General features: G+C 35.4%; 1 protein-coding gene across 3 annotated transcripts; it reads right to left on the reverse strand.

Moving 5' to 3' along the window:
- Positions 1 to 214: 214 nt before the first annotated feature.
- Positions 215 to 11,252, reverse strand: LOC149556751 (UBP1-associated protein 2C-like). 3 transcript variants are annotated; one of them, XR_016364779.1, is made up of 3 exons: positions 9,824 to 11,252; positions 959 to 4,124; positions 215 to 856 (listed from the first exon to the last, which is right to left on the reverse strand). XR_016364779.1 is itself a non-coding variant. In XM_089831268.1 (2 exons), the coding sequence occupies exon 1, from the start codon at positions 11,126 to 11,128 to the stop codon at positions 9,824 to 9,826; it is 1,305 nt and encodes a 434-aa protein (XP_089687394.1). In that variant the 5' UTR covers positions 11,129 to 11,252; the 3' UTR covers positions 215 to 4,124. The 3 variants fall into 3 exon arrangements, 2 of the variants coding, with proteins under 2 accessions (XP_089687394.1, XP_089687393.1); XM_089831268.1 differs by having other exon boundaries at positions 215 to 4,124; XM_089831267.1 differs by lacking the exons at positions 215 to 856; positions 959 to 4,124 and adding an exon at positions 7,384 to 7,782.
- Positions 11,253 to 14,164: the final 2,912 nt, after the last annotated feature.

Below are 14,164 nucleotides of genomic sequence, written 5' to 3' on the forward strand. Positions count from 1 at the left end.
CCCACGCTTTGAATTAACAAGTGTTCCTTGGTTTTTTGGATTGGCCTCACTTTTAGAGTTTCTTGCCGTTGGCTTGTTGCTAGAGACATTAAAGATTTAATGACTATTTTTTAGAGAAAGACATTCCTTCTTGTTATGGTCATTCACTTTACAACAAAAAACAAGCACCAAGTCACCAAGTTTCTCCAAATCCCAACAATAAGAATCTCCCACATCCACACCCAAAAAAATTGAGAGGAACTATATCTTGGCTCGAAGTTACAAAAAGGCGAGCATTAAGGTGAGCAAGAGTAACTTTAAGGTTCTCCACTTGCAAAATTGACCATGACTGCTTCAACATTAGGGAAATACATGGCACAAATTGAGGTTACTCCTTCAAACTCCACCTAGAAAGAGGCACATGAAAGATATTGGTTTGCCATTTTTTTGGAGACCGTGGAATGGCTTTAAAAAGGGTTTTCCCTACATTGTTCTTTAACCCACCTTGCTCTGTAATAATAGCCTAAACCATGTCAACGTTTGGGAAGAGAGTGAAGAAGGTGAGGGTCATTTTTTCTACCCAAACCTTAGCTTCACCACCATTTCTATTGTCAAAATCGATAGTTGTCTCCTCCAAATCCTAGTCCATATTCATTACAATCAACTTTATTGCTATCTCCTACATTACCCACTAGCTTTTTGCACAATTTTCCTTCAAATCTTGTTGAATTTGAATTAGTCGACAACTACTCTAATCTCTCGTTTCTTTCTTTGATTTCTCCCACCATTACGTCAATGCCAGATAATTCAACCATTCAAAGCACAAATTGTAGAAAACCCAAGATGGCACTTATCTTATAATTATTAGAGTTCCCACCTGTAAAAAAGATAGATAGGCAAAAAAATTGAAGGATAGAAAGCAAGGAAATTAAACACAAAAATGAATAAGAAAAAATAAAAGCAACCAAATAAGACATACAAAACAATGATTTTGCTTGTACTCTCTGGAACAAGTAAGGGCTACCAATTGGGGAATTCACCTGCAATCAAAGACAATGCAAGACAAGCAAGTTAATTTCAAGATATTCTTTAAGGAAATTGAGGTCACAATTGACAAGTAAATAATTTTTGCTTCATCTAAATTCAAACATCAAAAGAGAAAGTAGTGTATACTTCAAATAGAGCTTATATTGTCAAATATGAAGGGCAACTAAATATCTATGATATTTTACAATTGATAAATACTCGAGAAGGTAAATAATTTTTGCTTCATCCAAAATCAAACATCAAAAGAGAAAACAAATGTATGTTTCAATTGGAACTTATATTGTCAAATATGAAGGGCAACTAAATATTTAGAATATTTCAAGGATAAATAAACCATGCCACTATTAGTTTTTAAACTATTGCTCAATCTAAGCCCCATAAATATTAGACTTCAATTAGGAGATTATGCTTTAAGATAAAGAAAGGATATTAAGTTAAATATGTTATTATTTAATGAGTAAGCTATGAAAATGAATAGAGTTTGATAGAGGGGCAAGCATTAGAACTTTCAACTACTAAACTCTAGATTGAGGAGACTCTAGAGAGGAACTTAGAAAGCACATGAACTTGTGGAATGAATAAAAAGTTAATTATTACCTTCAAAATTTATCAAATTTTTTCCATTTCGTGTTCAATCATGTATGATTTTTGTTTATGTATTTTATTGAAAAGGGTAGGATTGGAGACCTTTCCTCAAAGGTAATTAAATTGTGTCTATATCATATTGGCAAAACATCCTCTAAATATCCAACCTAAAAATCAAAAGGTGGTATCCAACCTAAAAATCAAAAGGTAGTAGTACTTTGATTATTAAAAATATATTCTACAATCAAAGTAGGACTACGTTGATTGATCATATATATAGCTTGATTTTAGAATATTTTTAATAATCAAAGTAGTTTATTAAAAAAATATTCTACAATCAAGCTATCCTACATTACAAAAATTATATAATAAAAATAGTTTACTTGTTGGCAGAGATTCTAACCTGAAATCACCAAAACCTCTAAACGCAAAACCATGGAAGACAATATTCAAATCAACTTCAAAGTTTTGAGGTCAAAAGGAACTTTCCATTTAAACATTCATTTACAGCTACTAGATTTTTCATTTTGAAATATTTCTACATGCTCATTTGATACTAATTATTTGACCTCAAATATGAGGTGCTTAATTTGATTCAATCACTTTTACCTTGCGTCTTACAAAACTTAGACTGAATGAAAGCTCAAAAGCTTTATTGCTTCCACCTATGATATACTTGTTTCGTAACATTTTTCAAATTTCAAATATCTATCTTAAAAAGATTGAAAAAAAAATTCATGGGCACCCTCAACAAATGTGTATTATTCTTAATTTGTCCCCTCATTAGTGCCAAAACATTTCACTCAAGTTATCCAATGAGAGGCAATAATAATTTTAGTTCTTTGAATTGTCATTTTTGCATATGATTAACATGAATCAAATAGTTACCCACTCTCCCTAATACTTCACAACTCGAACAACTTCCCCACTATTATGATCATCTCCAAGTAATATACAAATTGTTCTAAATTATTGCCACAAAAAAATTCACCTCTACTTAAAGAGTCTAACAAGGTAAACAAAAATTTGAGATAATGGTGTGCTCCATGTTTTAAGCATTTCAAATCTTTGAATATCTATATCAAGAAGTCTCATTAACCCTCCATTTTTGCCAAATTAAGCAAAGACCAAGTTGACTGAGTTTGGATTATAGTGTATATATATCAAGAAGTTTACTCAACTCTCCATTTTTGCCAAATTAAGCAAAGACCAAGTTGCCCATATGAGTTTGGATTATAGCGTTAGCATTTGCAACCATGACCTTTTATAATTCAGTTCCAACAACTATGAATTCTCTTTTATGTTGTTGGTGTGAAGTTAGTAGTTTAAGGCGAAGTAATTAAATATCCTACACAACCCTTTTGTACGATTGAGGTTGTTATGTGCCGTAACAAAGATAATTTACAATTGGTCCAACCTTGACTTATGTCGGTGTTTAGACAAGAATGTGTTTGGCCAACTAATTCAATAGTTCACGGGCTTATATTCCCATCTAAACAAATTTATAGACTCGTACTACAAAGCGCCTACACAAGGGACCATAAAGGTATTTGTTCAATTGAAAATAAATAATAACATTAATATATTGTGTTTAAAACATGTCTCAATCCAGCAATTAATTCTTGACTTCGACCATATGTTTAAAACATGTCTCAATCCGGCAATGAATTCTAGAATTTCACCATATAGCTTACAAGTTTATCCACAAATCCTTATTTCTCAATATAGGTATAGCTCTAGTTTTAACATTTCTACAATAATTTCAAACAGTGCTCTTCTAAACCTAAATCTCACACGGCCTTTTGAGTTAAAGGTTTGGGTAGTTGACATTGCTCTTCTAAACCTAAATCTCACACCGCCTTTGAATTGAAGGTTTGAGTAGTTGACATTGTAGTCCATTTTTATATAAGCTATATACCTATTTTCTATTCAAAATTTTGGTTTCTTCATTTTCCATATAGGTACTTTCTTTGCGAGTCTTCTGAAGAAATGCTGTTGAGGATCAAAAATAATAAACTATTTTTTAATCTCATGCTTGGTCACTTTGTTTTTGCATAACTAATCGGTTAGTAGCTCAATCATTTAGCTACAGCCATGCTAGCATTAGGATCCCCAACATTCAATGAGAACCTCAAAACTATAACGCCGTATGTTAGCTTGCACAATTTTTCCGATCATTGCTTTCCACCCATAAAAGTGTAATATAAATAAAAGCATTCTCTTAATGTTATAGGCAACATGAACAAAAATAGTACAAGCTTAACCAGACTGATTTACTTTAAGACGGCAGCAAAATTTGTACATTTAACTTTAAAAGAATTACCAGAAGCACTGCGTGACAGACTGTCATCTACTCGAGGATTGCAGCATAATTTGTGTATTTAATTTTAACAGAACTACCAGAAGTATTGCATGCCTACCTCCCTGATCTTCTCACCCAACTTACCAGTCCCCGAACCCTCTCTGGCTTCTCAAGAGATTTCTGTCTGTATTGAGTCTCCGCTCAATTTTTCCTGTGAATCCAAACAAGCATTGTTACTAAAGAGGAAGCCAGAGATGGTGGCATTTACCAATACATGCACTCAATCAAAATGAGAATTGTGACCTGCATTCATTCTGACATTCACTACTCCGTCACAGTTGTGAATAGAAGATGTAATGGTTGAATAAGCTATACCACACTACATTTACTTTAGCTTTCCTTCGTATCTTCTGATGTTTTAAGAGCGGACATAATATATGAAAATAATTTGATAAAAAATGTCTTCTATCTCAAATATATTTTAAGTTTTCAGACACTGTCAAATCAACAAATTACAACGAAATACCTCAAAGCAGTAGCATTCTTGAGAAATTTCTCGTAAACGTCACCACTGCAGAAACATCCACAATAGTAATAAGCACAGAACTAAAATTGGTTTTTAAGATCCTCTGGCATTCTGATGATCACAGACGCAATAGAAGAGTGGAAGCATTTTGTCAATGGATATAACTCCACTGCAAAATAAAGCCCATCCAAATAACCATGTTTTTAATCTTATTTCCTGGAGAGGAGCAAAGAAGGCTCCAACCAATGGTACAAAAAAAAATTAAGTCAGGTGCACCCAGACATTATATGATTACCAGTCAAAATCTCAAATCTGAACTACAGATTAATCCCCTTGAGAAAAGAATGACTTTAGTGGTTGTCGCATGTTTTGCTAAGCCGAGCCTTTATTTCAATAATTGGCAAAAAAAAACACTCAAGTACTCAAAAGCACCTGCATGTAGCCTTCCCAGCTCTGCGTAATAGAATTACAAGAAAGATTCACTTTGATAATTAACAGATTTTTGCTATCCTAGAGCAACAAAACACCTCCATTAAAGCACAAAGTTACCATTGGTTCTTTTCAGCAAGCTAACATTTCAGAACAAGTTTGTGAGTTGAAGTCAATAAAAACGAGTAAATAATGTGATTCAAGTCCTCAGAGTATAAGTTCTCTTCTTTTTCCTCAAATCAAAAAAATGGTAAAAGCTTATTTTAGATATCTAATAAAACTGTAACTCTAGTATATGTTAAAACTAAGCTTTAGAACTTACAATTTATTTTTTTAAATGATGTTTAAAACTAATAAAAACAACAAAAAACTCTAGTATATGTTAAGAATAAGCTTTAAAACTTAAAATATTTTGAAAAAAAAAATGAAAACTAATAAAAACAACAAATATTTGCAACTTATTGAATAGAATTAGCATTAAAGAGTAAATGAATAGCACTGAAAATAATACAATAAAAGGAACATAATAAAATAAATAAAACTAAAGGTCAAAGAAATGTCACGAAAAAAAATGCAGACTGTAAAAACATATGATTATACCTATTAATATTAATAATGTAAAAACTACGATGCAATATCAAAATCTAATAAAAAGTAAATATTAATAACTTCTAATTGTAGGTTAAAAAAAAGTTGTATAGACAAAGGGAAGTGAAGTCCGAGAGAAAAGAAGATCAAATGGAACTAAGCTGGTAGTGAAGTAAAAGGCTCTGTACATAATATTTTCTTCATAGCAACAAAAAGCTTCACAGAAGCTTCAAATCAACAGGATTTTTGACTGCACACAGCAGCTTTTAGACAAGAAAACATAACAGCAAGTAAAAAACTACAGCTAAATTGCAGTTAATGCCTGTCCCAGGTTTTAAAAGCATAAAGGGCATTACTTTTACTGAACAAAAATGTAAGCGTACAATAAGATCATATATTTGGCATGAATTGTCACAATATGTTAGGCTTAGAATATAGTACTCCAGTCATTGTTGAGATGAGCTGTAAGATGAACTCAAAACAGAATTAGAACGCACAGTACAATGAACTGGAAAAATTATGCATACATCATGCCAGTGCCTAACATGAACATGTTATCAGGATTACTAGCATTCGAAACAAAATGCTTATAAACTCACTTAGCTTAATTACTCAGTATAGTCATAAACTGTAAAGCCCTGCTTCACGCTATGAACAACATATCAGCAATGATCTGAAGCATTTCAGTAACACGCATATGACATAGAAGGAAATGTTAATCTTCACAAAAGCTTCCAATCTACAAGATTTTTGACAGCACACAGAAGCTTTAGACCAGAAAACATAACAGCAAGAAAAAGCTCCAGAAAAATTGCAGTTAATGCCTGTCCCAGGTTTTAAAAGCATAAAGGACTTTACTTCTACTGAAAATAATTCATAAAGGTATGTTTTAATATGGTAAACAAAAATGTGCGAGTACAGTATAGATCATATATTTGGCATGACTTGACACAACATGTTACACATAGAATATAGTACTCTGGTCATTGGAAAGATGAGCTGTAAAATAAACTCAAAACAGAATTTAAATGCACAGTACAATGAACTGGAAAAATTAGGCATACATCATGCCAGTGCATAACATGAACATGTTATATCAGCATTACTAGCATTCGAAACAAAACACTTAATTACTCAGTATAGTCATAAACAGTAAAGCCCTGCTCCGTGCTATGAACAACATACCAGCAATAATCTTAAGTATTTCGGTAAGACACATATGACATAGAAGAAAATGTTAATCTTTAACTAGTTAGCAAGTGTTCTCAAGTAAAAACAGATGCAAATACTAAACATGGTAATAATCTAATTACCAACATCAGCATGTAACATAATCAAATTTTATGTGCCCAATCACAGGATAACAATATTAAAATAGACATTGAATAAGGCAGCATTCACACTCAAATAACTCATAACACTGACATGATTAAAAATTCATGCCTAAGAAAATTGAAGCTGACAAGAACATCTAATTTAAGAGGCTCACAAATAAACACTAAAAGGGATCCAACAATTGCACATAACAGAAAGCTAGCAAACACTGAGCATTTTAATAAAACTTTGCAAGCTCTCGTAACAGAAGATTAATAGCAATATTAAAAAAGGCATTCTGTAACACATAATACATGTTCAGGTAGGAAAGCCAACATGTTCATTAATCAAAGAAATATCTTTTATAACTTTGATTTATATTCCATTGTTCCTACAACATTAATGCTTTATGCACAACAAATGTATGGAGAGACATGCAGACAAATTGTTACAAATAAATCCCTTTCGAGCAACAAAAAGAAAGCAGTCCAGAAGGAAACCATATTCATCATTGTTGACAAAACCACAAGTACCTAAAGCAAAAATTATATTGCCCACAAGATATTTTAGAAAAATACATATATAGAAGCAAGAATAAAGCGGCATTGAACAATTTAATTAAACTGTTAACTTTTTATAGGAAAATAGAAATCTCAAACAGCTAAAAGAGTTGACACATATCCTCTATTTATTGTCTAGAACAGTTGCACTTGTTATCGTGATGCTATAAGCTTATCAAACAAAAAATCTCAGGCATGTCATATAGCTTCATTCTTGTATATGAAGCAGAGTTTAAAGCTCCTGTTGACTGCATGTGAAGAATAAGACAACACGAAGGCACCCAGATGGAGAGTTTCACAAAGGGAAACAAATCCATGGAGAACAAGAATCAGTACAAGTTGAAAAATCCTTGAAAGCAGCAGCACAAGTCAATCTTAATCATGTATCCTTCAAACACCCGAATCATATCAATCATGAACATTCATATCACTTCCAAGATACAAGCTCATTCCTGCAGTTTTTCAAACAAAAAAAATTGTGGGTAGCAATTCTCCAATCTAATAAAAACATACAAGAATCTATATACTTGCTCAAACAAACAAAATTGTTGGGTAGCACCTCTTGAGTATAGAAAACATACAAGAATCTTTATTTGACCTTTACAGGACTCCTGTTGGAGAACTAAACAAATCAACACATATTAAGTACACAGCATATTATATTAAATGCAGTATAACATATAAAACATAAAATTATTGAAAACTACAGCTAGAGAAACGTGCTTGTAAAACAGCAGTGCAGGAAAAGATGAAAATGATAGAATTCAAAATAGTAATGCAGTTTGTATCAATCAATTGCATTATGGTGTTTCCTTGCAATTCACAAAGGTCAGATAACAAACAGAGATGTGAATGACAACTTTCCAATCTAGAAAATACACCAGAATCTGCAGTCGAAGTGTTAAAAAAACATGCTGTATAGTTGAGCATTCCAGCAAGGAATAAAAACATACTGCATCAGAATTGCAATACAATGCATGAGCTATATGATGATAGATAACACAACCACAGCAAGATGCTTGTAAAACAGCAAATTTAATGACCATGAATTATAATAGGATTCAAAAGCAAAAAATGCAGTGTGGGAAAATAATGGATCAACAGTGTCTCCATTAATCTCTAGAAAGAGAATAATAAACAAGGCCTGAAATATATCTAGAATGACAAATGAATAACAAACTATTGACTCAATTGCAATTCATCAAGGCCATATGAAAAACAGAAAGCACACAAGAATCTGTGTAGTAATTTTCCAATCTAGAAAGCACACAAGAATCTGCAGTCAGGGGATAAAAAACTGAACCTATCATCTAAACATTTCAGCAAGCAATCAAACACATGTTGTATCATGGTAATTGCAATACAGAGCATAAAATATAAGATGATTGAGATGTAGAACACGACCACACCAATATACTTGTAAAACAGGGATTTTGATAATTATGAATTATAATAGGATTCAAATGTGATATGCAGTGTGTGAAATGATGGACTAACAGTGCGTCCATTCATATCTTACAAGGTAAATAATAAGTGATGCCTGAATTACATCTGGAATGACAAATATGTATAGCAATCTACTGAATCACTTGCAATTCATCAAGGCCAAATAACAAGCAGAAATGTGTGTTGTAACTTTCCAATCTAAAAAACACACCAGCATCTGCTGTCAAAGTCTAGAATATTCAAGTTGTAGAGCTAACCATTTCAGCAAGGCATCAAATACATGCTATATAATGGTAATTGCAGTACAATGTATAAGAGATGACTTGATAGAGAACAAAAACACAGCAATGTGCTGTCAAAGAGACGAAGATTCAAGTTGTAGAGCTAACCATTTCAGCAAGGAATCCAAGACATATTATATAATGGTAATTGCAGTACAATGCATAAGAGATGACATGATAGATAAATGCTTGTAAAACAGAGGTTTTGAAAAAAATCACTTATGATAGGATTCAAAAGCAATATGCATTGTCGGAAAATAATGGACCAGTGTCTCCGATTATTTCTTAAAAGGCCAATAATAGGGAATTGGCCCAAATTATATCTAGAACAAACCGAATCGATTGTCACTCCTCAAGGCCCAAAAGACAAATAATAATGTGTATAGTAATTTCCCAACCTAGAAAATAGATCAGAATCTGCAGTCGAAGTGTAAAAGATTCAAGCAGTAGATCTGACTATTTCAGCAAGGAATCACAAAGACACTAATTTATATTAATTGCAATGCAATGCATGATGCATAAGACATTGGAGAACAAAACCAAATCGGCATGCTTATATAACAGGGATTATGAAGATTACGAATTATGATAGGATTCGAAAACGATATGAAGTGTGGGATAATAATGTACTACTAGTGTCACCGTTCATTTCTTAGAAGGCCTAATAATCAGCAATTCCCAAATCATATCCAGAAACACAAATGAATATGAAACTATTAAATTGCTTGTTTCAAGGGAACTTAAAGGACAACTTAAAAAAACTCACCTATACTGGATGAAACGGTTGAGCAGCGTTAGGGTACATTCCACCGCTAGGAACCCTGCTTGCGGGTGGTCCTGACTGTTGGTGTTGAATTGTATTTGGATATGATGGCTGAGCGCTCCGGCCTGTTTCCGGAAACCCACCCGAACTAGGAGGAGCGGGACCCCCGTAAGCAGGAGGGCCCCCATAAGCACCCATATGACCATACGTTCCCGCTCCCACTCCACCTCCTGCTCCTCCTCCTCCCTGACTCCCGCTATAACCTCCCATCTGAGGAGCACCATAACCTCCTCCATATCCACCACTCATTCCCAAAGACGAGGGAACCGGGTTTGATGGATTAGGGTTTGAAGGCAAACTCTGGTTCATGAAAGAAGGATTTGCTGAGTGCATCATAGAACCACCGGGAATGTTTCCTGGAGTTTGGGTGCGTGACATTCCATTTTGATTTAAACCCTGATACGTGTTATAGCCCGTATTGCCATAACCACCGCCCATCGGCATAGATGAACCGAGATGATGGTGTGGCTGAGGCTGAGACTGCATCTGCGGCTGATTCATCGGTGGCCTTTGCTGCTGCTGCTGCTGTTGCTGCTGATACTGCTGCCCTTCGGAGGCCAATTTGCAGAACATCTTATTCCCCTCAACAATCTTCACGGGCTCCTCCAAGGCAAGCCTTGCGCCCTCGGCCGTCTTGAAAATGAACAACGCAAAACTCCTCGATTTACCGGGCTGCTTATCGAACCCTAGCGGCCCTTCTTCGATCTCGCCGTACTCGGAAAACAGGCTTAAAAGCCGCTCAGAGGGCATGTCGGTGGGGACGTTCCCAACAAAGATTTTGCGGTCCGAAACATCGATGGAGCCCGGTTGAGATGAGGCCAAGCGCGTGATAGTCATGCGGCCATCGATGACCTTACTAGGCTCCTTGAGGGCATTGAGGGCGCCGTCAAGGTGCCTGAAGGTCAGAAAGCCGTAACCCTTACTCTTACCCGTCCTCTTGTCTATTATCACCACCCCTTCCTCAATTTCTCCAAACTGGGAAAAGAAACCCTTGAAGGATTCAGTAGTGGTGTCGAAGCCCAGGTTTCTGACGAAAAGCTTCCGAAGCGCAGGGTCGGCATCTGCGATGTCCCGCACTTGTTCTGCAACGTCCTTGTGCTTTGCAGAGGCATCCGCGAGGATGTCGAGAAGCTGCTCCCTTGTGAAGCCCTCCATCATTTGGCGAGCAGTGTCGATATCAATCTCTGCCTCTTCTCCCAGGCCATTCTCGTCGCCTTCCGTTTTTCGCTTCTTCGAATCCATGCTCATTTCTGCTCCCTCCTCTCTGCTGCTACAACCAGATTGTTGCAAACCCTCTTCAACTTCCTTCCCCCTTTCGAACACACGAGGGCTCCAGGTGTATTGAGGCCTCCTGATCCTCCAAAACCTAAGTGAAGGCGAATTTAAACTATGCTGATTTACATATACATTTTTGGGGGAGATTATCTTACGTTAAAAACTAATGAATTGGAGGTTGTTTCTTTGATAAATACATTAAATTAATTCATTTTTAAGTTCTTTTCCATGTCATTTTCTCAGTTATGGAATTTGAGTAGGAACCATTTAGTAAACCTTATCTTTTGAAAAGGTTCATTTAGAATTTGCTATTTTAAAATTATTTTCAAATTAACTTCAAATATGTTACACCCTCTATAGTGAAATGTCATTTTGCTTCAATAATGTAAGTAGCCTACACTCTTTAAATGTGTGCATCTTAAATGATGAGAATTAGTTTTTATTTATGCAATTAAAATTTGAGTTGTTTTAATGCTATTATATGGAGTTGAGTTTTTTGTTGTTGTATGTTTTTTTCTTCCTGATTGTTTCTTTTACCTACATTGCGCTATGACAATCATAAGAAGAAAAGAGTATAGTTTTTTTTAAATGGTATGTTTTTAATTATTAAAAGCAACAAGAGGGTGTTGGCCCATATAACAAACTAGCATATTAATAGCACTAGAAACTTTCAGCACATAAACAATAACATCTATCTTGTCTCTATCAAAAACCAAAAATGTAAAGTTCAGAGTATCAATGGTACTGGTAATGTCATGTAGTAAAATAATAATAATAACAGAGTATTTATGCCACGTAGGGCGGGTAAAAGTTATAAAGCCATCCAAGCTAAACAAAAACTAGGAAAACCCATAGAGCAAAAAAACTAGAATTTTCCTAACCACTTAAATGGTAGTGGGTCCACTCTTCCTTGAGGAACTAGAAGACATGCTTATAATCTTCATCGGGCTTTGACTTAGTCCAAGTAAACTTCTCGTGTAGTGCACATAGAGTCACCGAACAAGCATGCATAACTTTAATAGCAAATTTATTGAAGTCCTCAAGGCAGTTGTTGAAACAGTTGACCTCCCCTCTTAGCTCCTGAATCTTAAAGTCTTGCTTGTCAATTTTGTCCTTCATTTTGCCTAGTAGTCAAGCCACTAGCCTCCTTAACCTCCTTCAGAACCTACACAACGAAGGGGTTGGGAGTGAGATCTGGGATAGGGTTTTTTCTCTTGGTCTCTAAGGGGGAGGGAACAAGGGTATTTTTAACATCAAAGGGAAGGGAATCCAAGGATTTACTAGAGGAATGGCTAGAAATTTCCTTGACAAAGTTAGCTACAAAACTACCAGAATCTAATCCACCAGCATTTTTCAAGGCTCGTTTACACTTTTCTTTGGTAACGCAGTTAGACCTACAGACACTAGGGGTTTCAATAACATCACCCAACTCAATAGTATAAACCTCATGCTTGCCTTTTTTATGAGCTCACTAGATTTTTCATGAGGTGGAGATTCCATTTTGGGTCTTTTCTTGTCAATATGGGAAGGGTCGACATCATGGAGCCCGGGGGGGGGTGGCCACATGAGAGACAATGGGTTCCCTAACCAATGAATAGAGTGCACTTTGAAAGTTATAAAGCCTGAACAATAACCCTTGATGCAAAATGACATCATCCTTGTCTTTTTTGTTAGCCTCTATGTTGCCCTCAATGGAATGAAGTAGGTAGAATGGAATGGAATTTAAGGCTTTGTGGTGTAAATGGTTCAGAAAAGGCAAATGATAGAAGTAGTAAACAATAAACTTACCTTCAAGAGTGAAGTACTTCATAATAATGTGGCAAATATCCTTCCAAACACCTGACAAATCTTCCCTGTTGAACCCACCTTACTTTTGAACCGGTTCCTCCGCGAGATTGAAGAATTGGTTAAGGGCATCATAGTCAGAAGTCTTACTCATTTTTTTCCATTTCCCCCCCTCCAAAGTCAGACTCATGACTTTCAAGATGACCTCTTCATTGACCTCGAACATTAGGCCTCCCATTGTAACCTTCATGTTATTCCAGGATGAAACAAACTGCTTTGAAATATTCTCATCGTGCCCACCATGCATGCATTCCATGAACTATAATAGTCCCCCTTCCTCACACACAAGCATGACCTTCACATTGTTCCTAAAGGCACTTTCAATCCTATCTGGCTCAATGCATCGCCCATATTCTGTAGCTTAAAGAACTCAAAGCAATCTCAAAACTACTTTTTTTGCAGAACAGCACAAATGAGTTCAAAAAGCCTTTCAGAATGTGATTGTAACCTTTCTTTTTAATGTCATGATGATAGTGGTAGGAGTAACGGGTAAACAAGTCATTTGACTAATTGTACTCGTGCAAACCCTTAATATCGCGTAAATAAATAGTACACCACTTGCCTTTAAAGCTAATGTCAGGGGAATACTTAAAATTGCCAAGATCTCACCATAATGATATGATATCATTAAAAGTTTGTGCTTATAAATCTTGAAAAAATGCCCAAAGTTGCCTTTTTGATTCATAATTGCAGTGTGCCAAGTGTCTTTTCAGAGTTGTAAAAAAATCCTACTACACAAAGGGTAGCCATTATTTCACTTATAGGGTCGCCACATGTACCAATTGATAGTGTTATGCATGGTTGTCTATATCCATATATTCCTCCCTCATTATAAGGTTACTTGTCTCATGAGAAAGCATATTTTCCTCCCTCCAACACCTTAACCCCTTCATTTGTATCGTAGTGGTAGGCATAAAGTCTACAACCTTATTTCCCTTTGTATATATGCGACCATATTTGTGGTTTTGAAATCTATGCATTTGGGCATTGGCATCATCCATGATAGTACTAACCCTCCACCCAACACTACTCTTTTTGTGAATGGCTTGTATAATAACTTTGGAATCACCCTCCACATCAATAGTAGTAATTCCTAAGGCCAGAGAATATTAAGGCCCCGAAGGAGCATCATTCCCTCAACCTGGTTAACCATGTGCTCTCTAA

The sequence above is a fragment of the Cupressus sempervirens genome, chromosome 5 (genome assembly GCF_028749045.1).
Source record: "Cupressus sempervirens isolate cs-2001-9-10 chromosome 5, ASM2874904v1, whole genome shotgun sequence".
Lineage (NCBI taxonomy): Eukaryota > Viridiplantae > Streptophyta > Pinopsida > Cupressales > Cupressaceae > Cupressus > Cupressus sempervirens.

What these genes read in the sequence shown, in the direction of transcription:
- LOC149556751 (XM_089831268.1), bottom strand. Translation starts at nt 11,128, where the DNA reads ATGAGCATGGATTCGAAGAAGCGAAAAACGGAAGGCGACGAGAATGGC.